We start from the raw sequence: 19,793 nt of genomic DNA, 5'->3' as shown, positions 1-19,793 counted from the left end.
ACTTTCCTCCCACTCACTTCTTTCGAGAGAAAATCTTTCTCCAGAAAAATTCCGAATTTAGCAACAAAAGTTTTTTCCTTTGGATATGTGATAGAAGGTGTACCCAACAGTTTCCTTTGGGTATCCTATGAAGACACATTTCTCCGATTTGGGTTTGAGCTTATCAGGATGAAACTTTTTCACATAAGCATCGCAACCCCAAACTTTAAGAAATGACAACTTTGGTTTCTTGCCAAACCACAGTTCATATTGTGTCGTCTCAACGGACTTAGATGGTGCCCTTTTTAACGTGGATGCAGCTGTCTTTAATGCATAACCCCAAAACGATAGTGGTAAATCGGTAAGAGACATCATAGATTGCACCATATCTAATAAAGTACGGTTACGATGTTCGGACACACCATTACACTGTGGTGTTCCAGGTGGCATGAGCAGTGAAACTATTTCATATTGTTTTAACTGAAGACCAAACTCGTAACTCAAATACTCTTCTCCACGATCAGATCGTAGAAACTTTATTTTCTTGTTACGATGATTTTCCACTTCACTCTGAAATTATATGAACTTTTCAAATGTTTCAGACTTCTGTTTCATTAAGTAGATATACCCATATCTGCTCAAATCATCTGTGAAGGTCAGAAAATAATGATACCCGCTACGAGCCTCAATATTCATCGGACCACATACATCAATATGTATGATTTCCAATAAATCTGTTGCTTGCTCCATTTGTTCCGGAGAACGGCGTTTTAGTCATCTTGCCCAAGAGGCATGGTTCGCAAGCATCAAGTGATTCATAATCAAGTGATTCCAAAATCCCATCAGTATGGAGTTTCTTCATGCGCTTTACACCAATATGACCTAAACGGCAGTGCCATAAATAAGTTGCACTATCATTATTAACTTTGCATCTTTTGGCTTCAATATTATGAATATGTGTATCACTACGATCGAGATCCAATGAAACATTTTCATTGGGTGTGTAACCATATAAGATTTTATTCATGTACACAGAACAACAATTATTCTCTAACTTAAATGAATAACTGTATTTCAATAAACATGATCAAATCATATTGATGCTCAACGCAAACACCAAATAACACTTATTTAGGTTCAACACTAATCCCGAAAGTATAGGGAGTGTGCGATGATGGTCATATCAATTTTGGAACCACTTCCAACACACATCGTCACTTCTCCCTTAACTAGTCTCTGTTCATTTTGTAACTCCCGTTTCAAGTTACTACTCTTAGCAACTGAACCAGTATCAAATACCGAGGGGTTGCTACGAACACTAGTAAAATACACATCAATAATCTGTATATCAAACATACCTTTGTTCACTTTGCCATCCTTCTTATCCACCAAATACTTGGGGCAGTTCCGCTTCTAGTGACCAGTCCCTTTGCAGTAGAAGCACTTAGTCTCAGGCTTAGGTCCAGACTTGGGCTTCTTCACTTGAGCAGCAACTTGCTTGCCATTCTTCTTGAAGTTCCCCTTCTTCCCTTTGCCCTTTTCTTGAAACTAGTGGTCTCGTCAACCATCAACACTTGATGTTTTTCTTGATTTCTACCTTCGCCGATTTTAGCATCGCGAAGAGCTCGGGAATTACTTTCGTCATCCCTTGCATACTATAGTTCATCATGAAGTTCTACTAACTTGGTGATGGTGACTAGAGAATTCTGTCAATCACTATTTTATCTGGAAGATGAACTCCCACTTGATTCAAGCGATTGTAGTACCCAGACAATCTGAGCACATGCTCACTGCTTGAGCTATTCTCCTCCATCTTTTAGCTATAGAACTTGTTGGAGACTTCATGTCTCTCAACTCGGATATTTGCTTGAAATATTAACTTCAACTCCTGGTACATCTCATATGGTCCATGATGTTCAAAAACGTCTTTGAAGTCCTGATTCTAAGCCGTTAAGCATGGTGCACTAAACTATCAAGTAGTCATCATATTGAGCTAGCCAAACGTTCATAACGTTTGCATCTGCTCCTGCAATAGGTCTGTCACCTAGCGGTGCATCAAGGACATAATTCTTCTGTGCAGCAATGAGGATAATCCTCAGATCATGGGTCCAATCCGCATCATTGCTACTAACATCTTTCAACATAATTTTTCTCTAGGAATATATCAAAATAAACATAGGGAAGCAACAACGCGAGCTATTGATCTACAACATAATTTGCAAAATACTATCAGGACTAAGTTCATGATAAATTTAAGTTCAATTAATCATATTACTTAAGAACTCCCACTTAGATAGACATCCCTCTAATCCTCTAAGTGATCACGTGATCCATATCAACTAAACCATGTCCGATCATCACGTGAGATGGAGTAGTTTCAACGGTGAACATCACTATGTTGATCATATCCACTATATGATTCACGCTCGACCTTTTGGTCTCCATGCTCCGAGACCATATCTGTTATATGCTAGGCTCGTCAAGCTTAACCAGAGTATTCCGCGTGTGCAACTGTTTTGCACCCGTTGTATTTGAACGTAGAGCCTATCACAACTGATCATCACGTGGTGTCGCAGCACGAAGAACTTCCACAACGGTGCATACTTAGGGAGAACACTTATACTTTGATAATTTAGTGAGGGATCATCTTATAATGCTACCATCAACCAAAGCAAGATAAGATGCATAAAAGATAAACATCACATGCAATCAATAGAAGTGATATGATATGGCCATCATCATCTTGTGATTGTGATCTCCATCTCCGAAGCACCGTCATGATCACCATCGTCACCGGCGCGACACCTTGATCTCCAACGTAGTATCGTTGTCGTCTCGCCAATCTTATGCGTCTACGACTATCGCTACCGCTTAGTGATAAAGTAAAGCATTACAGGGCGATTGCATTGCATACAATAAAGGGACAACCATATGGCTCCTGCCAGTTGCCGATAACTTGGTTACAAAACATGATCATCTCATACAATAAAATTTAGCATCATGTCTTGACCATATCACATCACAACATGCCCTGCAAAAACAAGTTAGACGTCCTCTACTTTGTTGTTGCAAGTTTTACGTGGCTGCTACTGGGCTTAGCAAGAACCGTTCTTACCTGCGCATCAAAACCACAACGATAGTTTGTCAAGTTGGTGCTGTTTTAACCTTCGCAAGGACCGGGCGTAGCCACACTCGGTTCAACTAAAGTTGGAGAAACTGACATCCGCCAGCCACCTCTGTGCAGAGCACGTCGGAAGAACCAGTCTCCCGTAAGCGTACGCGTAATGTCGGTCCGGGCCGCTTCATCCAACAATACCGCCGAACCAAAGTATGACATGCTGGTAAGCAGTATGACTTGTATCGCCCACAACTCACTTGTGTTCTACTCGTGCATATAACATCAACGCATAAAACCAGGCTCTGATACCACTGTTGGGGAACATAGTAATTTAAAAAAAATCCTACGCACACGCAAGATCATGGTGATGCATAGCAACGAGAGGGGAGAGTGTTGTCCACGTACCCTCGTAGACCAAAAGCGGAAGCGTTAACACAACGCGGTTGATGTAGTCGTACGTCTTCACGATCCGACCGATCAAGTACCAAACGCATGGCACCTCCGAGTTCAGCACACGTTCAGCTCGATGACGTCCCTCGAACTCCCATCCAGCCGAGTGTTGAGGGAGAGTTTTGTCAGCAGGACGGCGTGGTGACGATGATGATGTTCTACCGACGCAGGGCTTCGCCTAAGCACAGCTATGATATTATCGAGGTGTAATATGATGGACGGGGCACCGCACACGGCTAAGAGATCAATAGATCAATTGTTGTGTCTATGGGGTGCCCCCTGCCCCCGTATATAAAGGAGCAAGGGGGGAGGCGGCCGGCCCAGGAGGAGGGCGCGCCAAGGGGGAGTCCTACTCCCACCGGGAGTAGGACTCCTCCTTTCCTTGTTGGAGTAGGAGAAGGGAAGGGAGAAGGAGAAGGAAGGAAGGGGGCGCCCCCCTCCCTAGTCAAATTCGGACTAGTCCATGGGGAGGGGTGCGGCCACCCTTTGGGGCCTTTCTCTCCTTTCCCGTATGGCCCATTAAGGCCTAATACGAATTCCCGTAACTCTCCGGTACTCCGAAAAATACCCGAATCACTCGGAACCTTTACGATGTCCGAATATAGTCGGCCAATATATCGATCTTTACGTCTCGACCATTTCGAGACTCCTCGTCATGTCCCCGATCTCATCCGGGACTCCGAACTCCTTCGGTACATCAAAACTCATAAACTCATAATAAAGCTGTCATCGTTACGTTAAGCGTGCGGACCCTACGGGTTCGAGAACTAGTAGACATGACTGAGACACGTCTCCGGTCAATAACCAATAGCGGGACCTGGATGCCCATATTGGCTCCCACATATTCTACGAAGATCTTTATCGGTCAAACCGCATAACAACATACATTGTTCCCTTTGTCATCGGTATGTTACTTGCCCGAGATTCGATCGTCGGTATCTTAATACCTAGTTCAATCTCGTTACCGGCAAGTCTCTTTACTCGTTCCGTAATACATCATCTCGCAACAAACTCATTAGTTGCAATGCTTGCAAGGCTTAAGTGATGTGCATTACCGAGAGGGCCCAGAGATACCTCTTCGACAATCGGAGTGACAAATCCTTATCTCGAAATACGCCAACCCAACACGTACCTTCGGAGACACCTGTAGAGCACCTTTATAATCACCCAGTTACGTTGTGACGTTTGGTAGCACACAAAGTGTTCCTCCGGTAAACGGGAGTTGCATAATCTCATAGTCATAGGAACATGTATAAGTCATGAAGAAAGCAATAGCAACATACTGAACGATCGAGTGCTAAGCTAACGGAATGGGTCAAGTCAATCACATCATTCTCCTAATGATGTGATCCCATTAGTCAAATGACAACTCATGTCTATGGCTAGGAAAAATAACCATCTTTGATCAACGAGCTAGTCAAGTAGAGGCATAATAGTGACACTCTGTTTGTCTATGTATTCACACAAGTATTATGTTTCCGGTTAATACAATTCTAGCATGAATAATAAAAATTTATCATGATATAAGGAAATAAATAATAACTTTATTATTGCCTCTAGGGCATATTTCCTTCAGGAGGTGCCTCCCGAGCCCTGGCCCAACGTGGTTGATTGTGTTGGAGACCGTGGGCTCAAGGGTGGTGCGCTCCGCTGGTGTTGAACGAACCGCCCCGACAAGGGCCTTGCCGGGGGAGCCTTCTTCGTCCTTCTGCTTCTTTGTGTTCTTGGCCTTGGCGTTGCCTTGAGTGTCTTGTACTTCGGCTTCTCTCCGGCTCCCCTCCTCTGCCCTGCTTAGTGTGGCTGTGGCGCGTGGTTCCGACTGCCCGTGCACAAGTAAAGGGGTACAGTGGTGTGCCCCTACTTTTGTACACCGACAGGAGCCCCTAGGCCTGGGCCACAGATAAGTGCGATACGTTGTTGGGCCAGGCCCAAAATGGTGCGCGGGTAGGCGGGGCGGATTTTACCGCAGTATTTGCTCATCCGCTGCGCTTCCCCACGACCCGCGTGCGACGTGGAGGGTCGTGCGTGACGTGCGGGTCACCTTTGACTTTGGGTCCCTAAGACAAAGGAGGAAGAGGAAGGCAACAGAGGAGGAGATGAATGTCGAATAAGCAACTTGCCCCTCTTCGCTATCTCTGTTTCCTCAGTCTGTGCCACATGTCTTGACTTATTTTCATTCTTGCAGGGACACGGAGACGCTGGCCCAAAGGGTAAAGAGGGCCAAGGCCTCGGCGGGCGGCCAACCCCCGGCTGGTGCATCAAGGGCGCCGCTGGTGGTGTTGAGTAGCCCGGACAGCAGCCCCCAGCGTAAGTTCACCGCTCACTCCTTGTTGACATGTGTCAGGGGTATGATACTTTGGTGCTGACCTTGTCGCGTATGCAGGAGGAGAGCAGCAGCGGGAGGAGCCACAGAGGGTTACTCCCACCATGCCGCCCCATCAACCACACCACCCCGAGGGGCGTCCCCGGCAAAGGTGCCAAGCACCAAGCCCACGCACATGGAGGAGGAGGAGGAGAACTTGGGCGCTGGTGGCTTCGCCTCAGCGCCAGATGTTGGCGGGGAGGGGATTTCTGCTTCCCAGCCTGGCACTGGTAAGTCTCTGGCCTTTCGTCCCTGCTTTTTCTCTTCTTTTTGAATCTTTGATCTTGGCTCTACCCCACCGTCTTCTTGATATCCAGATCCTCTCTCGGCGGGCCGGGAGGACCTGGACACCGTCATCGAGGACGTGGCCAAGGACGCCGCGGCGGAGGCCGAGAAGATCACCGCCGAGGAGGCCGCCAGGGGTGCCGCGGAGGACGCTGCCAAAGGGCCTGCCGGGGAGCCCGGCAAGGCTACCGCCGAGGAGGCCGGCAAGGGGCCTGCCGGGGAGCCCGGCAAGGCCACCGCCGAGGAGGAGGTGGTCGATGACCAGCCTTCCTCCTCCGCTGCCTCTGGCTCCGGCAAGTATCTGAAGGTGAGCGACGACCTCTTCGTCCACCTCCCCGACCCGTCGAGTACCAGGGGCCCCGTTGAGGGAGAGCCGTTCGATGACGAAGTGCTCGCCTCCACCGGTTTCGAGGTCGTCGACGAGCCGAGCGTTGGTGATGACGGCTCCCAGGAGGAGCGGCTGCTCCAGGCCATGGGTGCCAACTTCCGGAGGCTCCGTGCACTCCACCGTGCCCGCCTGGACAAAGCTAGGTCCAGGACGGCGGTGGTGGAGAAAGCAGAGGCGGACCTCCAGAAGCGCGTCGCCGAGACGCAGGACTGGTTCCGCCAGGCTTGAGACGAGCTGAAAGCCGCCCAGGGCGAGCTAAGCGTGACGTGGAGCTCACCATGAAGCTGGCCGACATCAAGAAGGCCCAAGAGACGGTGGAGGGCTTGGCCGCGGCAGCCGAGGCCGCCCGGACCCAGCACCAGGCCGCGCTGAACACCCAGGAGGAGGACCTCGCTAGGCGCGAGGCGGACCTCGACGCCAAACTCCGTGCCAAGGACAAAGAGGTGGAGAAACTTGCCGCGCAGCGGACCCAAGAGCTGGAGCAAAGGCACAAAGAGACAATCGACGCCCAGGCTCTGGTTCACGCCGGCAAAGGTGAAGGAGCTAGAGGTGGAGCGGGACGAGCTGAAGGAGCAGGCCCTGAAGCTGTCCCAGGAGAAGGACACGCTCAACAGTGCCTTGACGAAGGCGCAGGGCGCGGCCGTCAGCAGGGCCGGGGAGCTCTTCGAGGCCAACAACTCCATCAAAGACCTCAAGCCGAAGCTGGAGGGTCTCGAGAAGATGCTGTCGGAGGCCAGGGCCTGGGAAGGGACCCTGACCAAAAACCTGGAGACCGAGAAGCAGCTGCGGAAGAACGAGGCCCTCAACTTCAAGGAGCACGTGGAGGGCGAGAACCGCTGGCTCGATCGCCTCGCCACCGTTGCCAACCAGGCCGCCGTGCAGCTGGCCACCATGGGGATGCCGAACATGAGGTACGCCCCAGAGCGGAGTGGGAGTGCCAACTGCAGCCTGACCCTGTTCTTTGAGAAGGTTGTCGGTGCTTTGGAGCGGCTTCGCGCCAACCGGGCGGCCTTGCTGGCCGACGAGGCCCGGAGGCTTTGCCAGGGCGCCATGACCAAGGTTCTCACCAAGGTGGCGTACTGGTACCCCGACCTCGACTTCGAAGCCGCACTGGAGAGCTTGCCAGAGGATACTGACCTCGCGCCGCTCAGGGAGCGCATCAAGCCCGTCATCAGCGGTGTCGGCGGAATTCTGAGGGTGGAGGGCCAGCGCCGGGATTAGGCACCCCGTTTCTTTTCGTTGCTACAAGTTCACAACCAAGACGATTTTTATCTTTAGTTAGAACTGCGGCAACAAGCGATGTAATATAACTCCTGCAGTACTTTGATATTATGCATGTTATTTTCCTATTCGATTTTCCTTTGTATGTCCACCCTACATAACTGGGTAGGCCTGCCGGTGCGTAAACCCAGCGCGGCGTCTTGGGGACGGATGCCCATTGGCCTGCCGGGTGTGCTTGCTGCCGGGCAAACCACCTTACCGCCCTTAACGCGGCCGCCCGAACTGTCGAGTTTAACTCGAGTCAGAATCGAGAGCGTTGCCAGGTGCGGAAGGCTACCCCGCCACTCTCGACGCGGCCGCTTGAGCTGTTGAGCGGACTCGAAACAGAACAAGGGCGTTGCCAATCGCGGGAGGGCTGAGGGAGTCCTGGACTAAGGGGTCCTCAGGCGTCCGACCTGTTATCCATGGGCCGGACTGGTGGGCTGCGAAGACATGAAGGCCGAAGACTGCACCGTTCCGGATTGGACTCTACTTGGCGTGGAGGGCAAGCTTGGCGAACGACTATGAAGATTCTTTCTTATGTAACCGACTCCATGTAACCCTAAATCTCTCCGGTGTCTATATAAACCGGAGAGCATAGTCCGGATAGGACAGATTCATTACCATATACACATAGGCTAGGCTTCTAGGGTTTAGCCATTACGATCTCGTGGTAGATCAACTCTTGTAACACTCATATTCATCAAGATCAATCAAGAAGGAAGTAGGGTATTACCTCCATAGAGAGGGCCCGAACCTGGGTAAACATCGTGTCCCCTGTCTCCTGTTACCATCGATCCTAGACGCACAGTTCGGGACCCCCTACCCGAGATCCGCCGGTTTTGACACCGACATTGGTGCTTTCATTGAGAGTTCCGCTGTGCCGTCGCCAAGAGGATTGATGGCTCGCCTTGTCCTCAAGGATAATGTCATCTCCGGAGGAACCCTGGCCCCAGGCCAAACCCTTCGGCTGGGCGGCTTCATCATGACCGCCGGGTCGGCCCTTAAGCCGATGATGACCTCTCAAGTCATCGAAAATCGCCTCCGTGTTAATCCCAAATACTCCGCCCGGATGGATCCAATGGAGTTATCGTCGTTGAATGAACTCCTGGATCGCATGGCCGCCTTGGGGGTCGCTACAGACTACGATCGGGTTGGGCTTAAACCCGACCAGAGAGAAATTAAAACTCCACCGATCACCCACCAAATAGTGGTAGTTGAGGAGCGGAGCAACTCTTCTACTATATTGAAGACGAACTATGTTCGGATCTCCGATCTTGAAGGGCCGGATATTCTCCGGCAAAAAGGCACGTTCCGTCCCCCGAACATGGAGTTGGACGATGAGCCTACAAAATCAGTCGATATCTCGGAGCCCGAACTGCCAGGGCCGATAGATCTTCAAACTCCGGATCCAAAATCGGGTCAGGGTTCGGATTTCGTTCCACCCACCCACCCGGACATAGACGCCCTCATGATCATCAAACGACAGCCTCATGAAACGGTCCACCACTTCTGGGCCAGATTCCTCCTTGTCAAAGATAAGGTAAAAGATTGCCGTGAAAAAGACGCGATAGCAGCATTCTGCAACAACAGCGCGGACGAAGGTATCCTAAATGCCATCAATCGCCGCCGCATACTAAAGTTCGCTGACTTAACAACTATCGTGCAAAAGTACAACGCGATGGAAAGCGCTTGGAAAATTCAGGCAGCTCGTTGGGAACCTTCGGCACCAACCCAACTCATCCTACGGGCGAAAAGGACGCACCCCCACGGTGCGCCCGGCCGAACAGTCAAAAAACATAAACCCATTATGCTGCACGGCCCCATTCTGGAGGGATGGCTCAATGGCCCATGCAAAATACACACAACGCCGGATACCGTGGCAACACACAGCCTTAGAGCATGTTGGATCCTCCGGCAGGTAGCCAAGAGCGACGAGGACATCCTTATCAAGGACACCCCAGAACAGCACCCTCCAACAAACGACGATGCTAGAGTATTGACAGTCTTCGAGACATTTGCTTCAAACAATAAACGTAAAAGGGCACCGCGCGATCTCGCCGAAGTTTGCCAGGTCGCCGCAATTGACCCCTAGAACGACATGGCCATAACCTTTAACGCCAGTGACGAACCTAAACACAGAACAGTCCGAGCGCCAGCTGCATTAGTCCTCAGTCCCATCATGGACGGTTTCCGACTCACGAAAGTCCTCATGGACGGCGGCAGCGGACTAAACCTCATTTACGAGGACACGCTCCACAAGATGGAAATAGACATGAGCCGCATCGAGAAAAGCGGCACAACCTTTCGAGGCATCATTCCCAGTCGGGAAGCGCGGTGTACGGGAAAAATTACCCTTGATGTGGTATTCGGCACGCCGGAGAATTATAGGTCCGAGGAAATAACTTTCCAGGTGGCCCCTTTCAACAGCGGATACCACGCCCTGTTAGGGCGAGAGGCCTTCATGCGCTTCCAAGCCATACCCCATTATGGATATATGAAGCTAAAAATGCCCGGGCATAATGGAATAATCACCCTCGTCAGCAATCGGATATAGCACTCCGCGCCGAGAACAAAACAACATCCTTGGCCCTCGAGGCATTATCCGAGTCCCTTGCGGCTGAAGAACTAACCGCACTACGCTCCACTGTGCATAGAGACGATATCATCCTGGACAAACGACCCAAATCTACTTCTTTCAAGCCAGCAGAAGAAATGGTCAAATTTCAGGTCCATCCAACAGACCCGAAGAAGATAGCCTCTATCAGAGCGCAACTCAGCCCCACAGTCGATGCTGCACTGCGGGACTTCTTGCGCAAAAGCTGGGATATATTCGCCTAGCACCCCTCAGATATGCCAAGAATCCCGCGTGAGTTGGCCGAAGACAACCTCAATATACTAAAGGGATATAAGCCGGTCAAACAAACACTGCGGCGCTTTTCTGAACCCAAACTATCGGCGTTCTGGGAACGGGGGTCCCCAGACTTGCCTGCCTGCGGCCCACGGCGTGGCTACGCTAGCGGGCCAGTACGGCCCATCTTCACCAACAAAGCATTCAAGACCCCCGCGAGAGGCCAAGCCTCGCGAGGCGGACGGCACGAGACCTCATCGGGAGCGGCCTCACTAGGCTACCTCGCAAGGAGCGGAGATATCAAGGCGGGGCAAACCTCACGAGGCTCTCGTGATGTGAGCCATGACGACCGGCACCAGGCGGGCGCCAGCGCGCGCAGCGTCCTTGTTTCCTCTTTGGTGCTAAGGAGGCAGGCGCAGGCGTGGAGTACCGAGGCATCAGGCAAAGGTTGTCATATCGGTGCAACGAGACCAAGACCAGCAGGACGGCAAGACGGAGGTCACCGTGGAGCCCATGACGGCGTCACAACCAAAGCCTTTTGCAGGCGAAGACCGCTTTTGTCAGGATAGCTTGTACTAGCTGTCGCCTTTCAAATTTGCCCGCCGTTGTTGGCTCCCTTCCCGCTCAATATTTGGGGAGAGGACCAGGGCTTATATAAGTAGAGCTAGCCACCACAGAAAGGGAGGACGGATCGAGTTCTCATCCACAAGCCCACAGAGCACAAGAACACCTCAACCTCAGGAGGCTGTTCTTCCCCTTGTACTGTTCTTCATCAGCCCAAGAGGCAATCCACCACCACACATTTGAGTAGGGTATTATGCCACAACGGTGGCCCGAACCAGTATAAATCTCATGTCTTTCCATGTTGTGAATTCGTCGAGTTCGTCCGCGAGATCTTAGCGAGCTAGGGCGTATATCGGTAGGAGGGAAAGAACTTCGCACGCACCCCAGAGTTCGAACCTTAAGGGTTTTGCCGGATCCCCACATCCGACATTTGGTGCGCCAGGTAGGGGTGCGCCGTCGCTTCCCTTCCGTCGATTCGTTGCTCCGTCGCTCCGTCGTCTCCATGGCGGACGCTCGCCGCGCTCAAGCTGAGGGCCGGGCTGCCCTCACCGCCCGCGTGGCTCAGACGGCTCCCGTCGGTGGGCCACCTCGTCGTTCTCCATCTCCTGCCGCCAATGCCGCCACCGGCCCGGCGGGGAACAAGCAGCAAGCGTCCTCGTTGCACCCATCGGTGCGGCAGGACGGCCACACCGCCACTCCATCATTGACCCCGGCCGGTTCCTCGTCCCACGCACGTCGGACACCCATGTACGCGCAGGCCACACTCCTCATGGCGAACGAGCTCCTGCGCTATCGCCCGGTCGACGACCTCTATGAGGACTGGATCGACCGCGTCGCCGAACTCGTCCGCCCCGCAGGGGGCTCCCCGGCGCCGTCCCACTCTCTGCCACGCCCTCCGCCAGCCACGGGCGACATGGCTCATGGAGCGCCTCCACCACCTCTGCCCCAAGACGGTTCCTTGGCGCCAAGGCGCGCGGCCCCACGGCATGATCCACCACGCCCGGTGCCTGCGCGCGAAGAGAGAAGCTACCAAGAAATTCCTCGGCCGTGGGAAGCTGCACCTGCGCTCCCTGCGCCACCTTGCCAAGGCCGCGCGCTACCTGGGCACGCGGGCCTCACCAAGACCAAGCTCCACCTTCGAAACGGGCGCCGGCGACCACGGCTGGTTGCCGCGCCTTCACCCCCGAGCTGCGTAGTGTCGCCTGGCCAGGCAAGTTCAAGCTGGACCTGCCTCCTCGCTATGACGGCACCGCCGACCCCGCGGAGTTCCTGCAGCTCTACGAGCTGAGCGTCGAAGCAGCCAACGGTGACGAGAAAGTCATGGCAAACTGGTTTCCCATGGCTCTCAAGGATGGTGCCCGCTCCTGGCTCCTGAACCTGCAGCATGGCTGGATCTCCTCCTGGGATGAGATGCGTGACCGCTTTATCGCCAACTTCCAGGGCACCCGCGACCGCCCGCCGACCGCGGGTGACCTGCGCCGCATCAAGCAACAACTAGGAGAGACCATCCAGAAGTACATCCAGTGCTTCAACAACACTCGCCTCAAGATCACCAAGGTCACGGATGAGGCCATCATCTCCGCGTTCTCTGACGGCGTCCACGACATCAAGATGAAGGAGGAGCTCGCTATCCATGAGGAGCTGTGCACATCTCAGGAGCTGTTCAACCTGGCAACCCAGTGCGCAAGAGCTGAGGAGGGGCGCCTTTCCGTCCTCGAGCTGCCAGCCACGGGTGCAGAGGAGAAGAAGGCCAAGGCCAAGGACGTGAAGCGCAAGGAAGCAGCTGTTCTCACAGCGGAGCCGGACACCAAGCGGGGCAGAGACCAGCCCGACTCATCCAAGGGCAGCCGACTGTTCTGCGCCTTCCACAACCTGAACACCCGCAACACCCAGCGACTGTCAAGAGCTCAGAGCCATTAGCGAAGGACGCTTCGGTCGACGCCCCGAGCACAGCGACCGGGGCTACGGCCGAGGAGGAGGACGTGGAGGCGGACGGTGGGACGACCGTGGCCCACGCCAGGAGTGGCGCGACAGGCCTCGTGAGGACTGCTGGCAGGACCATCCTCGCGAGGGCGCCTGGAGGGACCAGCCTCGTGAGGACCGTCCTCAGGGCAACGCCGGTCTTCCCCCGCTGCCGCCACCACCAAGAAGGAACGACGATCACCATCAGGACGAGGGGGCTGGGGGCTTCCAGGAGCCACGTGCTATTGCCTGCATCTTGGGCAGCGCTCAGGCCCCAGCCTCTCACCGCATCTTCAAACAGTTCGCTCGTGAGGTGAATGCAGTCCTCCCCAAGCTCGAGGCCACGCGCCCGCTCAGGTGGTCCCAGTGCGCCATCACCTTCAACTCGGCAGATCAGCTCAAGTGCGCAGCCACCGCTGGCACCCTCCCGATGCTTTGTTTCCCAGTCATCAGCAATGTGCAAGTTACCAATACCCTCATCGACGGCGGCGCAGGGCTGAACGTCCTATATATCAACACATTCGACAACCTCCAAGTCTCGTATGAACAGCTTCAGCCTACCAAGCCTTCCTCAGGAGTGACCGACGGTTCCACCACACCGATAGGGCAGGACCGCCTGCCTGTCACCTTCGGGGAGCGCAAGAACTACCGCACCGAGCTCATCGACTTTGATATCGCGCACATCTGCCTGCCATACAATGCCATCCTCGGGTATCCGGCCCTGGCCAAGTTCATGGCGGTCAACCACCACGGCTACAACGTCTCCAAGATGTCGGGAAGTGGCGGAATCATCATGGTCCCATGTGAAGAGAGACATGCGGTGTGCTCCCTCGAGCGCGCCTTCCAAGCTACAGCAATCGACGACCCCGACAGCAAAGGCGAGGGCCCTCCTGAGGCCCTCCCCAAGAAGAAGAAGCAACTGCGCCATGCAGGATCTCAGGAGGGTGACGACGCAGCTGGAGCCTCGTCAAGATCAGCGCCCGCTCCAGGGGCTCCTCCCTCCATCGCATAGGAAGGCGTGCCCGGCGCCCTCCTCGGGCAGGGCTCGGGGGCTCTCTTCTGGAGGGCCTCGGACCTTGCCAACCTCACGAGGGAGGCGCTTGGGCACCACTTGGAGGCATGCTTCGCGCCACGTTTCCCTCAGGAGAACACAGGGCAAGGAGTGCCCACCACTCAGGAGTTCATGACCAAGACCACTCAGGAACTACAAGACACAAGGGCCATGCACGGCGACCGCCGCTCACGAGGCGTAGCTCCCCATCCAGGCGAGGATGCTGGGCTGCGCGTCTGCATCGACGTTCCAGGGCTCAACAAGGCCGCATCTCAGGAGCTTTTCTGGCCTTCGCGTGTGGGCCGTTGCGAGGGCCCACCAAACAGCTACGTTCGCATGCCCTTCGGCTTGCCGAGTGTGGCGTCAGCCTATCAGCGCAACATGCGGCATGTCCTGGCAGCTCAGGAGGCCAGGTACCACGTCGTCCTGACAGAGATGGAGACGGTCTTCAGGGAACCACCCGAGCCCCTAGAGCCTCCCGAGGCTCAGGGGCCCGGTGGCTCGTGAGGAGCCATTCCTTCGCCGCGTGCCTTCAGCTGCCCCAACTCTCCTTCGTCAACAGAACCAGGTGACATTTTCCAAGTTCATTTAGCTGGGAGCGCCCCTCGGGCTGCATTATTCCCAGGCCGCGTGTGTCTGTCCCTGTGGCATGTATCCCTTTTGCTTACGTCTTTAGCTTACCTTGTCGGGTTGCATCATCCCCAAGCCGCTCGGGCTGCATCATCCCCAAGCCGCTCGGGCCTGACCCAGTGGCATGTGCTTTATGCATTTACCCAAGTTGATTAGTCTTCCGTGCTTAATCTGCCTATGATTACCGCCTGCTCGGTTGCCACCCGCCACGGGTCCACCCCTCTATGATGCAATCCTCTTGCGCGTTAAAAGGGGGGCTCCTAAGTATCGCGACTCAGGAGATCTTACTGGCTCTCCAGTCCTCACCCCCTGGCCTTGACCACGGCATCGCGACCTGGCATACCAGTGGCGGCTGAGCTCGCTCGAGGGCTGGGACCTGAGGACGTAGAGCACTTGCACCTAACCGTCTCGCAGGAACACATAGCAATCGAAGACCCAAGACCAGGCGCAACCCGCCTTGAGGTAGGGCCTCGTGAGTCCCGCGCTGGCTCACGAGTGCCCAGATACACCTCGCAGCCCTGCCGTGCAAGCCACGTGTCAGGGCGGGGCTGTACACGCCCCAGGGGCTCCTCCCGGAGGGGGGCCCCCTCCCACGCACAAGTGGAAGCACCATGCTCCGCGTTGGCCGTCGACACTGCCGAGGAGCGGCTATGCCCGTGCACAAGCGGAAGCACTATGCTCCGCGCTGGTGATAAACAACTAAGGGCGGCTCCACGGTCGTATCAACCTCAGGGAGCCCCAGAGCTCAGCGTCCGGCCTCACCGCAATGCCTTCCCTCAGGAGAGCCGCGCGAGGGGGCTGGACACCGGGGCTGCGCTTGGGTCACGCCCAAGCGTACGCCACCCAACCAGGCCTCCTGGGCCTGGGGGCTGCTCTCGGGTCACGCCCAAGCGCACGCCGCCCAAACAGGTCCCCCGGACCTGGTCGTCGCACGCCCCTCCCGAGGCCTCGGTGAGGGAAGGTATGGAGATTGTTTGCACGTCAAGGGGGACTCCTGAGCATCGCGACTCAGGAGCCTAACTGGTCACGTAGCCCCTCACTCCTTGGTCCGTCCGGGTCTCCGGTCGGCCCAATGGCGGTTGAGGTATGCGCGGGGCCGGGCTCTGCCGACGTAGAACATTAGTCTATTCTCGCGTACTCTCCTTATAAGCTGTTTGCGCGTCAAGGGGGACTCCTGAGCATCGCAACTCAAGAGCCTAACTAGTCACATAGCCCCTCACTCCTTGGTCCGTCCTGGTCTCCGGTCGGCCCAACGGCGGTCGAGGTATGCGCGGGGCTGGGCTCTGCCGACGCAGAACACAGAGCGGATAGGAAGGAAATCGCAAAATCTCGAAGCAAATATTACAAAACATATTGTCCTCACAATATCAAATGAAAGTTTAACGCCTCCACGAGGCCTGATGCATGTTACAGGGACGGAACCGGAGATCAGCTGCAGCTCACTCCTGGACACCGCCATCGCCTGCCGAAGGTGCTCCTCCCCGGGAAGCGACGTCTTCACCTACACCACCAGCCGCGGGATCGGCGGCATCGCCGGACAAGGGTGCGGAGGCAAAGCCGCGGAACCTCTTCAGAAGGGCCTCTACCTGACCTTGCACGACTGCGACGGCGGCTTCGCAGTGATCTTCAGCAACAGGCTCCAGCAGCTCGTCAAGACAAGCGTTGGGGTCACGAAGGTGCAGGTGGCTGAAGGCGCGAGTCAATGCAGCTGAAGACAGGACGTGAGCTTCTGCCTCTGCCATGGGGCCGATACCATCCACAACCTCCTCAAGTGCCTTCACCAAGGGAGGAAGCAGCGGGGCGGGACCGTCCTCGTCGGTGGACAGTGGCCTCTCCAAGTCGTGCTCGTAGAGCGTCTTTAGTGCCTTGCGAGACCTCTCCTCGAGATCGTCAAAGGCCACGCAGTCTTTGGCCAAGACTCGCGCCTTGGCATCAAGATTGCCTTCCCTCGCCTTCACCTTCCGGTCCAGCTCCTCTAGCCGGCTGCGCTCGGTGACCTGCGTCTTCCCCAACTCCTCCAGCTCAGCATCATGGTTCTTGACGGCGTCCTCCTGGGCCTTCATCTCCACCCCCTTCACCAGGCGGACGCATGCTTCTTCAGCATGCTTGTCGCGCAGGTCCTTCAGCTCGTCCTCCCGCTCTTGGCAGCGGTCAGGGGCGGCCTTGGCGTCTTTCAGCACCGCCTCACGATCGGCTGCAGCGTTGGCGGTGCTCTGCTTCTCCTTCTCGGAAGACGCCGCGGCCTAGCTCAGCGTTGCGCGGACCTCCAGTTCGGAATGGAGCCAGCCAGAGGCCAGCTCCAGGCGCCCAGCCACCAGGCGCGGGTCCGCGCTCAGGAGATCTGCCTGCAACTGGGTCATCTCCAAAAGAGCGCGCTCCAGAACAGCAGCAGGAGCAGAAGAACCTGGGAGTGGAGGTGCAGCAGTGGGAGGAGACGACGCCGTCACCAAGGCCTGGGAGACTGCGGTCTCCGGAGCAGCTGGGACCTCTTCAACCGGGCCAGACGCCGGCACTATCGGAGCCAGCGGGGCCATGGGGGCTGACTCCTCCCGGCGATGTTCCTCCTGGTCTCGCAAAGACGACCGGGCTGGGGAGGTGTGGGCGGTGGTGCCTCCTTTCTTAGTAGAAGAGGGCGCGGTCACCGTACCCTCTTTCCTCTTCTTCGTCGCGGGCAGCGGCCTGGACAGCCAAAGACGAAAGTCAGGAAGCAGCGACATGAGGGAAAACAAGATGGAAGTCGAACACTTACTGATCCACCACGACATAGTTCCGCTTGGGGAGCTTGAAGCCTGAAAGCCTCGGAGCCTGGGAAGTGGGCGTGCGGGCCCCGACGGCAGAAGGCGGTGCAGCAGGAGAGCTGGAGACAGCCCCAGGCGGCGCCAAGGCGGGGGCGGCATCCCGAGGGATCAGTGACGACCTAGTCCTCATCGGGACGACAGGCGGTTCTCCCTCCTCTTGGCGGACCTCAACTTCGGCGTCGTCAGGAAGGGCGCGGAGGATTTCAGCTTTGCTCAAGGGGGAGTTCTCCCCCATCTCTTCGAGGGTCGCCTTCGAGTCCCCCTCCTCTTCCTTTTCCCTGCCGGACTCGTGAGAGGACACCTCCACCAGCTTCGGTGCTGCTCGGGCTCGGGAGAGCGCAGGTGGCACCAGCCCGCGTGCGTCGAAGGTCGGCCTGGAAAGCACAAGCGGCTCCCAATCCTTGCGGAGGAACAAAGGAGCGAAGGCGCTCGACGGGTACTCCTGGTTGTCCCCGACCAGGAGGCGCAGGACAGTAGCCAGTTCGTCGCCAGGCAGGCCCCCTGGCCTCAGGTGGGTCTTGTCCTCTTCATCCCCGAGCTCCCACAAGGGGCGCGACTGCGCCTGGAGCGGGGCGACGCGCAGCATCAAGAATTCCCTTAGGAGCATGGCCCCTGTGACCTTCGCCGCCTTCGCGTTGCCTGGCTTCAGGTCGGTCTGCATCTGCCCCAGCACAGACGACGCCCGCTCATCATTGAGCTTCTCGCAGGGCCACCCCTTGTTAAACTGGGGCGCCTCCGTTGGCAAGGCGAAACACGGATGGGCGCGCTTGGCGTCCATCATGACCCATTTGGCCCGGATATTGTCGGCCCTCTTCCCGGTGCTCGAGATTGAGTTGGCCTTGCCAGATGCGATGAAATTGGCGCACCCGGAGATGTGTCCCTCGCTAACGTGAAGGAAGAAGAAGTGGCATAGAAGCGCCACGGATGGCATCACGCCCAGGTACGCCTCACAGTAGTAGGCGAAGATGGACAGGAGGATGATAGAGTTGGGGTGGAGGTGCAACGCCTTCAACCCGTAGTGGTCAAGGACCTCAAAAAAGAAATCGGAGAAGGGGGGAACCAACACGACGACGATGCTTCTTGAGAAGAAGGGGAAGAAGGTGTTTCCCTCAGGCTCCGGCACATCGGAGGCAAGCAGGAGCTCCGTCCTCCCCCCTTCGTTGCTCTCCCCCGCCGTCAGCAGGCGCATGGAGGCGAGGCTCTTTTCCGTGATGGTGGGCTCTTCAAGAGCTGGCTCATACCAAGACGGCGCCGAGGAGGTCTTGGTCTTGCGCGGCGCCATGGGTCGCAGATGCGGAGCAAGATTGGAGCAGATCCGGAGGTACCGGTGGCAGGGAGCGAGAAAGGGGATCTGGAGCAAGGCGAGGAAGAAACAATGAAAGCAAAAACTATCTGCGCCAGCCTTTTGTCAGGACGGGCAGTTTCCGAGGCCGCGTGGGGAAGTGGAGACGCCCACGCCCAATCAACCGCCACGCGTCGACCAAGGCCGCAGGCTTTGGGGGCCCGCGGCGCTCCGTACTTGACCCTTGGCTTCGCCGCGAAGCCAAGCCCGAGCGCACCTTGGGCCCGGGAGCTACTGTCGGCGTTCTGGGAACGGGGTTCCCCAGACTTGCCTGCCTGCGGCCCATGGTGTGGCTACGCTAGCGGGGCTGTACGGCCCATCTTCACCAACAAAGCATTCAAGACCCTCGCGAGGGGCCAAGCCTCGCGAGGCGGACGGCGCAAGATCTCCTCGGGAGCGGCCTCACTAGGCTACCTCGCGAGGAGCGGAGATATCAAGGCGGGGTAAACCTCACAAGGCTCTCATGACGTGAGCCATGACGATTGGCACCAGGCGGGTGCCAGCGCGCGCAACGTCCTTGTTTCCTCTTTGGTGCTAAGGAGGCAGGCGCAGGCGCGGAGTACCGAGGCATCAGGAAAAGGTTGCTATATCGGTGCAACGAGACCAAGACCAGCAGGACGGCAAGACAGAGGTCATCGTGGAGCCCAAGACGGCGTCACCACCAGAGCCTTTTGCAGGCGAAGACTGCTTTTGTCAGGATAGCTTGTACTAGCTGTCCCCTTTCAAATTTGCCCGCCGTTGTTGGCTCCCTTC

At 56.0% G+C, this 19,793-nt stretch overlaps 1 protein-coding gene across 1 annotated transcript in view; it reads right to left on the bottom strand.

Moving 5' to 3' along the window:
• LOC141042693 (uncharacterized) overlaps positions 1-18,476 on the bottom strand; it is a 38,522-nt gene extending 20,046 nt beyond the window's left edge. Inside the window, exons 1-3 of the mRNA XM_073511570.1 lie at positions 17,650-18,476; positions 17,348-17,579; positions 16,622-17,143 (exon numbers count right to left, since the gene is read on the bottom strand). Coding sequence (XP_073367671.1) covers positions 16,622-17,143; positions 17,348-17,579; positions 17,650-18,476 — 1,581 coding nt within the window. The remainder of the gene's footprint in view (positions 1-16,621; positions 17,144-17,347; positions 17,580-17,649) is intronic.
• Between the last annotated feature and the right edge of the window lie 1,317 nt (positions 18,477-19,793).

This window comes from Aegilops tauschii, chromosome 3 (genome assembly GCF_002575655.3).
Source record: "Aegilops tauschii subsp. strangulata cultivar AL8/78 chromosome 3, Aet v6.0, whole genome shotgun sequence".
In the NCBI taxonomy this organism is placed as follows: domain Eukaryota; kingdom Viridiplantae; phylum Streptophyta; class Magnoliopsida; order Poales; family Poaceae; genus Aegilops; species Aegilops tauschii.
The sequence above is the reverse complement of the archived record's forward strand: the minus strand, read 5'-3'. Positions and strand labels throughout refer to the sequence as shown.